This window comes from Tachypleus tridentatus, chromosome 13 (assembly GCF_004210375.1).
Source record: "Tachypleus tridentatus isolate NWPU-2018 chromosome 13, ASM421037v1, whole genome shotgun sequence".
In the NCBI taxonomy this organism is placed as follows: domain Eukaryota; kingdom Metazoa; phylum Arthropoda; class Merostomata; order Xiphosura; family Limulidae; genus Tachypleus; species Tachypleus tridentatus.
In genome coordinates, this window is record NC_134837.1 from 169,115,475 (window position 1) to 169,129,755 (window position 14,281).

At 32.0% G+C, this 14,281-nt stretch overlaps 1 protein-coding gene across 8 annotated transcripts in view; it reads left to right on the forward strand.

Moving 5' to 3' along the window:
• Positions 1-11,518, forward strand: part of LOC143236530 (uncharacterized) — a 75,847-nt gene extending 64,329 nt beyond the window's left edge. For 7 of the 8 annotated variants that reach the window (XM_076474831.1, XM_076474828.1, XM_076474829.1 and 4 more), the window contains 3 exons: positions 841-938; positions 2,988-3,136; positions 3,642-11,518. In XM_076474831.1, the coding sequence (XP_076330946.1) occupies positions 841-938; positions 2,988-3,136; positions 3,642-3,829 (435 nt within the window). In that variant the 3' untranslated portion in view covers positions 3,830-11,518. The remainder of the gene's footprint in view (positions 1-840; positions 939-2,987; positions 3,137-3,641) is intronic. The other variant, XM_076474834.1, reaches the window with a different exon arrangement.
• The last annotated feature ends 2,763 nt before the right edge of the window (positions 11,519-14,281 follow it).

The following is a 14,281-nucleotide window of genomic DNA, read 5'->3' on the forward strand; positions in this document are numbered from 1 at the left end:
CGACTGTGGTCTATAGTTCAAAATACATGCTCTGAGATGCTTGTTCTGTGGGAATTTAGTTTTTTGCAGGAACATTTCTATAATAAACAGTGCCAGTTTCTTCTTCTTTCTTCAGAATCATTCCATTATTTATTGCATTAAATATCCTTGACGAAAATGTGAATTTTAGTTGTACAAGCTATTCATGAAATTTACGCCTTTTTTACTGCGTCTATTGAAAATATCTGCGTGTACTTTGTACTTTAATAGTTTTTATGTTCGTGTGACTCCTTCTGATTGGTGTATAACAACCACCTAAATTATTGACTATCAACACGTGGCTATATTCTGGTGCAGTTGATTTTCACGTGACGAAGGGAAAACATTTCCTTAGTATTTGCATTTTTATACCATTTTATATGCTTTTACCATTTTTTATTACTTTACTATTTTCGATACAGTATATATATATATATATATATATTAGAAAGATGACCCAAAAAAATCACTTGATTATTTCTGTACATACATCTTTCCCAAAAGTTGATAATGATACCTTTGGTAAACTAAAGATGAATATCCAAATCCATGTTTCTTAAAAATGCAAATATTTTGACTTCTGTGTTATTAATATTTCAACTGCATTCGTGTTTGATTTTTGAAGATCAAACTATTATTTGGTGTCTGTATTAATTTCTGTATCGTTATTATATTCTCAACGTTAAATATATGAATATAATCTCTTTACGATTTCTCATTAACACTATACAACTTGAGAATGTGAACGAAAGTCTCTGATAAACATACATTATTTCGTTTGAGCTTTAAAATAAAAAAATAAATTTTCCTCACATTCATTAGTTGGAAAAACTACCAATTGCTAGGCAGCAGATCCAGAAACTGAAGGCGAGGATTGAGGACTTACAAGCTGTTGTAGATGAGAAAGTTCGAATTGAAAGGTAAAATATGTAGTAATGTGGTACATTTAATGTATGACTCCCAGCATCATTTTTGTAAGGAGATAACACTCTTTTAAAGTAAATAACTTCCTTGTAAGAGAATAACATTTTTATAAGGATGTGACATTCTTGTAAGGAAGTAAGAGTCTTTCAAGGGAGGAACATTCTTGTAAGAAACTGACACTTGTAACAAATTCTCATTCTTGTGACGAAGTAATACACTTCCCTCTGGAAGTAACATTCATATAAGATCATTACATTACAATCAAATTCAAAGTGGATGTTTTATTTTCATGTCTCTGCATGCTATTGAAGTAAGAGTCTTTCAAGGGAGTAGCATTCTTGTAAGAAACTGACACTTGTAACAAATTCTCATTCTTGTGACGAAGTAATACACTTCCCTCTGGAAGTAACATTCATATAAGATCATTACATTAAAATCAAATTCAAAGTGGATGTTTTATTTTCATGTCTCTGCATGCTATTGAAGTAAGAGTCTTTCAAGGGAGTAGCATTCTTGTAAGAAACTGACACTTGTAACAAATTCTCATTCTTGTGACGAAGTAATACACTTCCCTCTGGAAGTAACATTCATATAAGATCATTACATTAAAATCAAATTCAAAGTGGATGTTTTATTTTCATGTCTCTGCATGCTATTGAAGTAAGAGTCTTTCAAGGGAGTAGCATTCTTGTAAGAAACTGACACTTGTAACAAATTCTCATTCTTGTGACGAAGTAATACACTTCCCTCTGGAAGTAACATTCATATAAGATCATTACATTAAAATCAAATTCAAAGTGGATGTTTTATTTTCATGTCTCTGCATGCTATTGAAGTAAGAGTCTTTCAAGGGAGTAGCATTCTTGTAAGAAACTGACACTTGTAACAAATTCTCATTCTTGTGACGAAGTAATACACTTCCCTCTGGAAGTAACATTCATATAAGATCATTACATTACAATCAAATTCAAAGTGGATGTTTTATTTTCATGTCTCTACACGCTATTGTTTTGTTTCTTAAAGTTTCTGAAACTTTTTGATGCTCAATATATCGTGTTGATATTTTGACATATTCTAGTCGTATGTTATATCATACTTATTTTTGATATGCTCTTATTGCATCAGCACCATTTGATGTATAATGTTGGTTACTAACATACAGCTGAATTGTTGCACTAAAATCTTACCGACTAACAAGGTTGTTGAATAAGGTATTTGAAATCTATGTATCTTATCAATTTAGTTAATAACATTCTGATGATTTTGTTTTTATTTAATATTTTCATCAACACAAACTAGTACACTGTAGTTTGAAATGTTATTCAAATATGTAGGCTCTACATATTTGTTCACGGCTTTTCTCGCTTAGTATTGAAAGAGTTGCCTATTTAAATATGTGATGTATTACTTTCAAAGGCAGAGACCATGTATTCGTACATTACACGAACGTACACCATCTGGGGTAAACAAATGTAATTTTGCTAATACAAATGCATATGCTTGGAATTAATTGGACATACGTGTATATATGTAGTGGTGAGACTCGACACAGGCTCTTTCATTTCAGTTTTACTATATCTGATTTTCTTTATTACATGATTTATATTTGCAAGCATTTCTGTAAGAACATATGGTTAATAAAACTCATACCAATACTGTTTATATTTCAAACATTTGAAATGACATGTATGGATTAAGATATTAAGAATAGTGTCACCCGTCCTGATTTAATTGTCTGTCGTTCCTGTTGTTTTCAGACGTTTGACACCAGATAGGACAATTAATTCGACTTTATAAAACTGATCTTGATCAGTGATGAGTTCTAGTCAAGCAATGATGTTACGATAAGTCCTAAAAGCACCGTACGTGTTGCGGAAGTAAAAATGTATAATAGTTGTTTTCCTATTTCAGTGTTTAAGATAATCACCCTTAATCTTTAATATAAGATTGGTCGATTTACTTTGTGAATATTTTAATAGATTAGAACAATTTAAATGGTAAATGACAAGTTAATGTTAACGCACTTATGTAAGTGTTTTTTAAAGACAATTAGCAACTGAGAGTCAGCATTTGAAGGAAGAGTTTGAAAAGGAATCAAAAACTAATTCCCGGCTATCAATGGAAAAGGAAGAACTACAGTGGAAACTGAAACAAGCAATGGAAGTAAATATTTTACACTCAACAAAGACTGATTGTATGTATATTTTTACCTGAAACTAACTCTACTTTTACTTTCAAAACCTTTATGATAAAATTAAAATATATAACAGAATAAGGTTTTTTAACTTTTACACTGATTTCAATTTCAGAAACAAAATTAATTTAAAGTCTTCCACTGCCTGCCTTCTTCAAAATAATCGTTAATGGAAAATTTAATGTTTATCGGGGTTACAATAACAGGGTGAATTTAAACAGGTTCAGTAAAACACATTCACTAAGCAAACATAGGAAGTGAGAAATATAAATTCACTAGACGTTTGGAGTAATTACTGAAAAGGTTTGATTTATGGCTATAATAAAAAAAAAAACTGTTCAGCTTGTGTAACAGACACGTCCTGAGTGTACTGATTTAATATGCCATTTGCAAACGTGTACTTTTTAAAAGTTTATAAAGTGTGTTTACTCTGAATTATACTTAAAACCGGTTAACATAATTAGTATTATAAATTGTAACTTATTCCTGTTTTTATTTTATACAGCATCTCTTAAGGCTGTGGATAAATTCTTGCAAGATGATTTGTTAAATGAACCTGATACTAGTCTGTCTGATGGAGAAGATAACTTTTCCTGTTTTGAATCATTCAGTGTTGGACCAAAATCTTTATATTCTATATCGTCTACTGCCAATAACGTCTTCAGTTCCCTGCCTTCGAGGTCATTACCCTGAAAATTGTTAAAACAATTGTAAATGTGTTTTACTAATCATGGTTAGTGAACTTGAATCTATTGGTTGAACAACAGAACTGTTAGACCATGACCATGCGCTTTAGGTAACAGTGTGGAATGCAGAACTAAAAAGATATTGCTTTGATTGCATTGTTTCCTTGTGAATTATCTTTATATAACAGACCTCAACAGAATAGCCATATGTTTGATACACTTGTGTTCATCCAGACAAGCATAGATATGAAGATTATCATTCATATCGAGTAACAGGTCATAATTATTACAGATACTCGTCTTATCTTCCTTTAATGGAGTTTCTGATCAAAATGTAACCATAAAATAAAGTAATGATGGCTCTGGAGAACTACTGACATCTGGAATAGACAATTCTCAAACCAATGAATCTTGGATGACATTTTATACACAGAAGTAACAACCACTGAAGAACATAATAACATTAATTGAGGAAACAACTAAAAATTTAAGTTTGAAATACAATTAAGACAATGTACTATGAAACTAGGAAAGCTTCACCTCGTTGTTGTTTTTTAGGTTTTAGTTAGTGGAAACAGATGATATACCAGATCATAGAGAAAGAGGTATTAAAATCCTGTTTAGACAAATTATTTATACTCAAAGTATATTATCTAGGAACTAAATTGTCTCATTTGAAACTATTGAAAACCCTCAGAGTTTGGGTAAACTGACGTCATAACTTTTATGTTAGTTTTGTTTTCAAAATTTTCCTACTACCATATTCAGTTTTGCAATTCACAGAAACAACTTTTTAATTTAAAATGCGGTTACTTTCTTTCAGATTAATAAGCAACAGAATTATCATTCCATTGAATAGTTGTAAATAATTGTTATTATCAAAACATTAAGAAGTTGATTCCAGTGACAAGAAGCCCTCTACTGGCTAAAAGTCACGTTGTGAAAAATTACGTAGCGTAAAAAACAAATATTGAAAGGTCAGAATAAGATTACGAATCATTTACCTGTAAAAGAATATAAGTATTAATATCGTAGATATATTGCTGTATTCCAATCTACTCAATGCTTGATATTTTAGTATAAAGCCTGGTAAAAGTAATTTAATGCAACATAATTACATACGGCCAGGAACCTATTTGTTATACTTGGCTTTTGATTAATATAGTAAACAAAGAGAAATAAAGACTAAACCACAATTGCTAGGTATTATCTTGTATATTAACAAACTGAACAAGACCACTGACAGAATGTGAGTATTTCGATGTATGTTACATACTTATAGTAAAATGATATGGGTGTGTGTTGCAATGTTTTCATAAATATTCATATATTTTTCATTAAATATTTATTTTCCTTTTGCTCCAGTTTCCAGTGTCCAACAGTTTCCACCAAGAAATGTGAGCTTGAAATATTCGATTTATTGTGCAGACTTTCTTTGAATAAACTATAAACTAATATATTTACTTTCACTAATAACGAAGGTTCATAGCGATATAGATACGTAGGTGTATAGTTTATTTAGTCCACCCAGCAAAAATTTTATTTGCTCTTATATATTCGAAAACAAAATATGTATTCCCATTGAAAAGAAATTTTCTTGCTTTAATCTAATGGAATAATAGTCCGTGTTGTTCGCACCGTTTAGCTCACTTTCTTGATACGAAAATGTTAAAACATATAACTACCTTGTGAGTCTGTAACTTTTACAAAACATTTTAAATGTTATCATATTTATAGCTTACCCACACTTCATTTTTCTGTGAAATAATATCCATGTATGTACGGCGCCACCTATATATGCTATGCTGGTGTTCCTGTATAATTTTCTTTTATACATATTCACATATAAAAAGAGACCTTATGAAATGTACTAATTTATTTCCTGTGATAACACTATATTTATTAAGCGAAACGCTAATAAAACTCACGTAGCAAAACTTTTATTTGTCTGTCTATCGCTCAGTATTGTCACCATTTTGACTGTAATTTTATCTTTATTTGTGTTTTTTTTACGATTGTATATTTCTACGTGACTACTGATAACTTATATTTGTATAGAGAAGTTTACGATTGTATATTTCTATATGACTACTGATGATTGCTATTTGTATAGATAACTTTACGCAGCAAAATTCAAACATCGTATTTTCGAACGAGATACACATCCAAACAACTGCTTCAGAAGTTCTAATATTTTATGAATCGTAAGCGTATTGCTCATCTGATTAAGAAGTTGATATACAGGATCATATATAAAAGTTTTGATGGTTTTTCAAACTAGATCCAAAACTCAAGTGCTTTCGAACAGTTCACTATTCCTCTTCATGAGAATGAAGGTTTATTCTTCTGAAGTAGAATAGTGAACTATTCGAAACCGCTTGAGTTTTAGATCTCGTTTGAAAACCATGTATGTTTTGCTAAGGTACGAAAGAAGAACCAATGTTTGTGTTAAGTGGCCTTAAAAGTAATATTTCTTAATGAAATTGTTTCTTTTTAAATATAACTTTATCCCGGGTTCATTTTCTTTTGTTTCAAAAACTTGTTTTGAAAAGTGAATACAAACATCAGCGTAAGCAGGCGTGTAAGATGCAGGAAGTAAACAAAATGGTGCTAAGAGATAAATAACATACTCATGCTATGGCGAAACCATCCCTTTGAAGAACTCTCATTTCCAGTAGTAACAAAAGTTGAACGGTTTATCGTCTTTTATGTACACAATGAGTGGAGGGACCGGCGTCAAAATACATGATGTTGGATTCTTTTCACCCACTTAGAAGAAAATAATGAATGATATTGAACTCATTATGAAAAATCTAAATAATCAGATAAATAATATGGCTGTGCATTTATCGTGATAAAGTAATGGAGGATAAGGTATTTCATACACGTTTAGCATGATATGTTCATTATATAATTACAAAAAAAATTTATTGTGTGATGTTTCAGATGAAGGTAAACATCTAAGTTAAACAGGCTAAACGTTAATTACCTTTAATACATGTGTGTTTTCTTATAGCACAGCCACATGGGGCTATCTACTGAGCCCACCAAGGGTAATCGAACCCCTTATTTTAGCGTTGTAAATCCGGAGACATACCACTATACTAGCGGGGGATTAATACGTTAGTACATTTATATTTTTCAGTTGTATTTTTTGTGTATAATTTAATTTGAGAAGTCATCTGGTAAAACAAGTACTCATCCAATACATATACGAATTCAGTTTAAATATAAAACATACAGTGCTTGTTAAAGCCACATACTTCTTTATAATACTATGGGTAGCTACCAATATTTAACCATTTACAACCACTTTCTTTTAAAGACTTTGGTCAGTTTGTGGTGTTTGGTAAATTTAATTCAGTTAATTATATACATCATGTAAATTGTTTGTGTATGAAGCGAAAACTACCTTTATCATTTCTATAGTGACCTGAACATTTATAGTCATATAATTATTGTTTAGTTTCGGTTACTATACTACCTTCGAATTACTACCTGGTAACTGAAAATACCTTGCAAGTTCCATTCGTTCTCTTGTTTAACATCTAGGCATTGGCCCGGCATGGCCAAGTGGTTAAGGCACTCAATTAGTAATCTTAGAGGCGGGGGTTCGAATTCCTGTTACACCAAACAAGCTCGTCTTTTCAGCCGTGGGGTGTTATAATATGACGGTCGATCCCACTATTCGTTGGTAAAAGAGTAACCCAAGAGTTGGCGGTGGGTGGTGATGACTAGCTGCCTTCCCTCTAGTTTTACACTGCTAAATTAGGGGTGACTAATGCAGATAGCCCTCGTGTAGCTTTGTAGGACGTGTTTAAGTTCCCGGGAAAACTATCTTACGCATATGTCTTTATGTTATTGTCAACATTTGTAATTACTGCATATTACAAGTTATTTGTTTGTTATATGATATGGTCAGAATTTTAAAAACTCATCTGAACAATTTCCCACTGTATTGATTTCTTTAATTGTAACTTTATACTGTATAAAAAATGTATTTTATGTGAATAGTTATTTAAAGATGTTAACTAAATAATTTCATATATACATGCTTTAAAACGACAGGGAAAATTATTTTAATTAAATATGTTAAATATCGAAATATTTCATACATAAAACGTGTAAAGTTTAGCAACGAAATAAATTTTTGTTGTAATAAATTTAATGTCTTCGTTTTATTGTTGTTAAGCACAAAGCTAAAAAAGGAGCTATTTGTGTTATAATTATCACAAGTATGGAAACCCAGTTTATAACGTTATAAATGGTATAGTTCTTTTACCATGAGTTTATATAAATAATGAAAACCAAGCAATGTGCACACACTCAGTAATGACTAATGCTTACAATTTACTTGTATATACAATTTCTATGAACATGTAACTGTCGCATTTAATGAAATTGTGACAGTGTTATAATCGATACAAACTGTTGAAAACTGTTTTTTTCATGTGTAAGATTCTAGTCATTAAACTGTGAGTAATCATGAAATGTTGAAAGCAATATTTTTGTCTATGTTAAGAAGTCTTTCTATTCGTTACTTCAAAAATTACATCGTTATTTTGTGTGACACTTTTTTACAATACGACCGATATTTAATCTTAAAATTTTCATTATTCACTCTTTACAAGTTTCCAGTAAGAAGAACATAATAGCTTCTCGACTGCATATTTTATGTGTTATACCCTCTGCCGTCGAGGCGTTTCGCTCTACACCAGAACTCATTAGGTTGACTGAGACTATAGCATCGTATAAATAAATCACCAGAGAAAAATAGCAGTAAGTTCTAAAAATGAGTAGCTTTAATAATTCAGATGACCTATAAATAAAATGTAATTTACGATGTACAACTGATTAATTTTGTACAACAAAAACATTTAAAGAAATTAGATAAAATAATAAAAACACCTGCAATTTCTGCATTTTATTTATTAATATGGTGTTGGTTCTCCATAAGCAGACAATATGACCTAACGCGATGCGAAAGTGAAGAAACGTGTTTTTCATCAAGCAACATAATATTTGCGTTTTGTTCATCAAAGCTTCTTCTAATTGCTGAAGTAATTTTGATGGTGGAGATTTTCGAAGACTGGTTTGTAAATATCAGACAGAGGCTCGATAATATTTAAGTCTGATAACTATAAAAGATCTATTTAGGTGCCCAAACTCTTTCTCATGTTCTTCAAAATGGTGCTTAATAATTTCAGCATGAGCATTATTAATCGTTACATTGGCTTGCTGAAACAAACGAGATCCATTTAGCAATGAAATGTTGACCGTAGAGTGACCTGGTCTACCATAAGACTTAAGTAGTCATTTTCAATTACTTCATAACACAGTGAGATCATAGTTTGGTTCGGTTTCAATTTCACGCAAAGCTACCCGTCCCTAATTTAAGATTAGAGGAAAGGTAGCTGGTTATCATCACTCACCATCAATTCTTGGGCTACTCTTTTACCGACGAATAGGGGGATTAACCCTCAGATTATAACGCCCCCAAAAGCTAGCATGTTTGATGTGACGGGGATTCGAATTCGCGACCCTCAGATGACGAGTCTTAACCAAACAGCCATGTCGGGCTTAAATGCAAAATTACAAAAATGGCTCTCTGTGAGTTCGCAGACATATCGGTGTGCCAATAGGGGGGATGTATTAGACCCTAAACCATGTTTATGTGTGGATAAAGCAAAGGAAGCTTATATTGATATACGAAATAATCGTTGTTTTATGACATCATATTAATTGAGCCTTTATGTGTGTGTGTGTGTGTGTGTATTTGTTACTAGGAGTTTCCTAATAGTAGGCCTACCATCATAACCTAACCTATGCAATTTCCTAAACTTTTTTCCACAGATCTGGAACAATCTTTTCTTCAGTTTTAATTGTTTAGTTATATTCCTATAATCTCTCAGTATTGTTAAAATTGAGATTAAATATTTATATATCCAAAAATGTTACAAAAATACACAGGCTTTCATAGGGTGTCCTAACTTTTTCACATGACTGTATTTCTACTGTCGTAGTTTAATTAACCATCAGTTTATGTTGCATTTTTCAATATTTATGACGACAGCAATTTTGACTCTGTTTTTCGGGCATTTATCATATGATTCGTCTATATCGCTTAGAATCTAGTTAAAGGTTCACCTACAATCATGCCTCTTAAGGAATCTGCCATGTCTCCCAGTTTGATATTTTGGAACCCTTCTTTGAAAAAAACATTAATGTACTATTATTATACGTCCCCCGCTGGTACAGTGGTAAGTCTACGGATTTACGACGCTAAAATCAGGCGTTCGATTCCTCTCGGTGGACTCAGCAGATAGCCCGATGTGGCTTTGCTATAAGAAAAAAGTCACACACATACTATTATTATACAATGAAATTCAATGATATACCTCAGCGGATAGCTCAATTATTATATGACTATGATCTTCCGGCACCGAAACTTGTAATTTAAAGCTGAAATGTTTCCGTCATTTTGTCCAATGTTTTTATTTATTGATTTCTGACTTTCGCAAATTGACTTGGTAATTTGATACTAAATGTTACACTTTTACAATGACTGTAAAGTAAGTTTCTTTCCAAGGTACTATATACAATTATACTTTATTTTAATTAAAAAAACAAAACAACAAAATTCTGACAATAAAATAATCAATACCAACATTTAACATTATACTGAATAAAACAGATATTAAATTTCTCAGTATATCAACATGCAAATATCCATCTCACAATTTAATTGGTATAACCTTGTAAAACAAGTGGTTTAACAGAGAAGAGAAAACTAGTCATACACATGCTACCTTGTGAAAGAGATCTTAAATTATTAGCAGTTTTAGGATAATGGTAGAAAATCAGCATTTGAAATTTTCAACCAAGTTATAATATTACACACGAATTTATAACATATATATATGTAAACAAATTCTTTATATGATCAGGAACATTACTTATGATGGTATACAAGACTTGGTGAAACGTGCACTGTATATATTGTAACGGATATACCATTATAAATCTACTCTAATATCGATATTTAAGTTAGATTTAGAAATGTAAATAACTTATACTTTTCTTTTGGAAATTGCAAATTCTTTCTTATTTACTAAAGTTGTAGAAATTTCTCGAGTGTAAGAATCAACAATATATGTGTCTTCCTAAACACTAGTGTATCATCAGTATTACTGTGCAGGCTGAAATTTTTAGAAACTTTCCCAACGCCTATAATGCAACCAACGTGATACGCCAAGAAACAACATACATTATTGTTTTGCTACAGTTAGTATACTACAAACCTTGGAACTTACAACTGTGATTAACCCTTACTAATTGAGACTTCAAATGTATTGACCAGGAATATTTACAGATTTCGAGCATTACAAACCATTTAACTTCAGCGGATTGATATCGGATGTTATTATTTTTACAAAAACATTATATAAACTCATCAGTGAATACCTTGACGTGTGATCAGCAAAGAGCTAGTTAGTTCTCGTTAAGTGAATTGTGCCTATATCAACTCAAAATTAATTCCTTCATCGTGAACCTTCCATTACATATCTAGTTTCTGACCAGGACTACGACATAATACTATTTTTAACACTTGTATATAAATCATTATTTGCAATAACCATTATTATAAACTGTATTATTTTTGTATATTAAAGTGTATTTGTATCATGAAAGAAAACCGTGTGTATCAAATTGGACATATATCAACATTTATTTAGTTTCTAAGCAAAATTACGATATAACTCAATTTCATGCATTATAAAATTGTTATACGTAACAATATATATACTTTTATGTGACAGCAAATCACATTAATAATGATAATAATTTGTAAAAATATTTTTAGAGGCCCTAGATGGGTTTCCACAAAGAAGATGATAGTATCTCTGTCACATTCCTTTTATGCTCAAATGACTATGATTAGGTCATGTATTGATCAAACAGTATCGTAGAGCACACAAAGTGTGCAGTCAAGTACAAGCACTGAAGGCCATTATGGTGTCACATGCATTATTGTTAACGTCTGAAAATGATGGCATTAGCTGTATTTGCAGCGTGACATTCAGTGCTGGCGCCAACACGTGTGCAGCCAAGAAGAAAAATCGGTCTATGCAGGATAAATAATTGTTAGGTTTCCTCTTCAGAGAATATTCCTGGATATTACTCGTACTCCCTTCCGATATAGAGTGGTAAATTCATTGATGTGCACCGGCCATTATTGTTTGCTTTACTAAATTAGCCGAGACAATCTAGTGCAGTCCATTACTGTTATATTGGAAGAACAATGGATAGATAGTTTAGATTTAAGTTCATAATGCAACTAATTTCACTATCATGCTATTTTCTAAGTTGAGCACAATGGTAGGTAAAGGAGGCATAAAAACATATAATTCAATCTATCACTCCAAGTCCAGTGGCTTGCCATAATGAGTGTTACAGGCTAATAAGCAAAGTTTTCCAATCCCACTTAAACTAAAAGAAACAAAGACATGGCATGCTGACCACTTTTCAACATATGCACTTCCTTGTGTGACATGTATTTGACTATAAACAACTAGGACAGCTGTTTTGCAACTCTTGATTTGCAAATTGCTGAGTAATTTTCCATCACAAGATGGTGTCCAACATTGAGCGAAAATAATTCAATCTTTCTGAGCAGTGATAGGTCATCCAAATAGACTGCAGATTGTTCAGTAAAAATTTTCTCATGTGCAGTTAACTGTGTATAGCATGTACGTGCAGTGAGAGAATTGTATTTTAAAAAGTACACAAGGTGGATTGGCTGACTGTGAGATTCTGTGGAATAGGTTTTACTGCGTGTAATTATTGTTTTGTGATACCATCTAATAAGAGAAGTTTCTTGTTTGTTCTTTTAGAGAAATGCCACACTGTTGTGTCTTCCGTGGAGACTCAAACCCTAAATTTTAGTGTTGTTAGTCCGTTAATTTACCACTGTCCCAATGGACTGTAACTGGTAGATTTTCTAACAGCAAACGCATCTGCTGTGGATAATTGTATCAAGCTGAGATTGCCTTGAGAATGTACTGATATACAAAATAATAACAGAACGAATAGTAATTCTGGTAGCAAATAACATCATTCCTACAAGTTTCACTTTAGCTAAATTCTGCCTGTGATGATTTATTTCATTTACCTATAGTAAAGTGTTACTGAACCATAGATTTAATGCATAGTTAAGGAAGTAAGCAGAATTTGTGACTATAGCAATGGTGCATCAACTCGAGACAGCTTGTTGAAACCTACTAATATATGAAATAATGTATAAATATTTGAAATAAATATGAATAATCGTATATGTTTTTGCATGTATATATATGTATCTGTGGGTGATGCATTGCATACGTATATAGAGCCTTATATACAGTCATTTGTGACTATTGTATCGCATAACATGAATTAATTAATAACGTAACCAGTAGGCAACATTTTTAAAAAGCACAGAAAATTTGATACAAATGTCAAGACTTCGAATTGTAAAGCTAACCGTGTTTAAAAGCTTATAAGTAATAACGGATCTGTTATCTCTATTGATGCGAGTAACAGAATATTTCAGTTTAGAAATTGAAACATTTATCAGGTGGTGAATTTTTGTTTGTTGGTTGGTTGATTTTTTGAACTTCGCACAAAGCTACTCGAGGGCTATCTATGCTAGCCGTCCCTAATTTAGCAGTGTAAGACTAGAGGGAAGGCAGCTAGTCATCACCACCCACCGCCAACTTTTGGGCTACTCTTTTACCAACGAATAGTGGGATTGACCGTAACACTATAACGCCCTCACGGCTGAAAGGGCGAGCATGTTTGGCGCTAAGGGGATACGAACCCGCGACCCTCGAATTACGAGTCGCACGCCTTAACACGCTTGGCCATTCCGGGTCCAGGTGAATTTTTAGGAAGAGGTTAGAATAATAGATAGACTCTTATGCCATAGTTGTCGGATCCGTGTTTGTTTACTGTTAAGCACAAAGAATTATCTGTGCTCTGATAACAAAGGGTGTCGAAATCCGGTTTCTAGCTTTGTAAGTCGGTAGAGGGGACAGTTAAGCAATAAAATAAAATTTTTATTGTAATAAATTAATGCTTTCATTTGATTGTAGTAAGACGCAAAGATACAAATGGCCGGTCTGTGTTATACTCGGTATGATTACGGAAACCTGGGTTTTACAGTGAAACCACTGAGGGGAGAACCTGTGTTTTACCCTTAAATTAGTTTGAACTAAAGTGTGAGTAGTTAAGATAAAATTATCTGTAGAAAAAAAATAACAGAAGTAATTGACCTTACAATTGTACTCTTATTGCAGCAAATATTTTATTTGATCGTATTGTAATGTTATTGATAGCACAGGTTGAAATACTTGAAAATAACATAGGTTTATGGGTTTTTCTTAACAATATTTCTGTACAAGGCCAGTACAGTTATTTT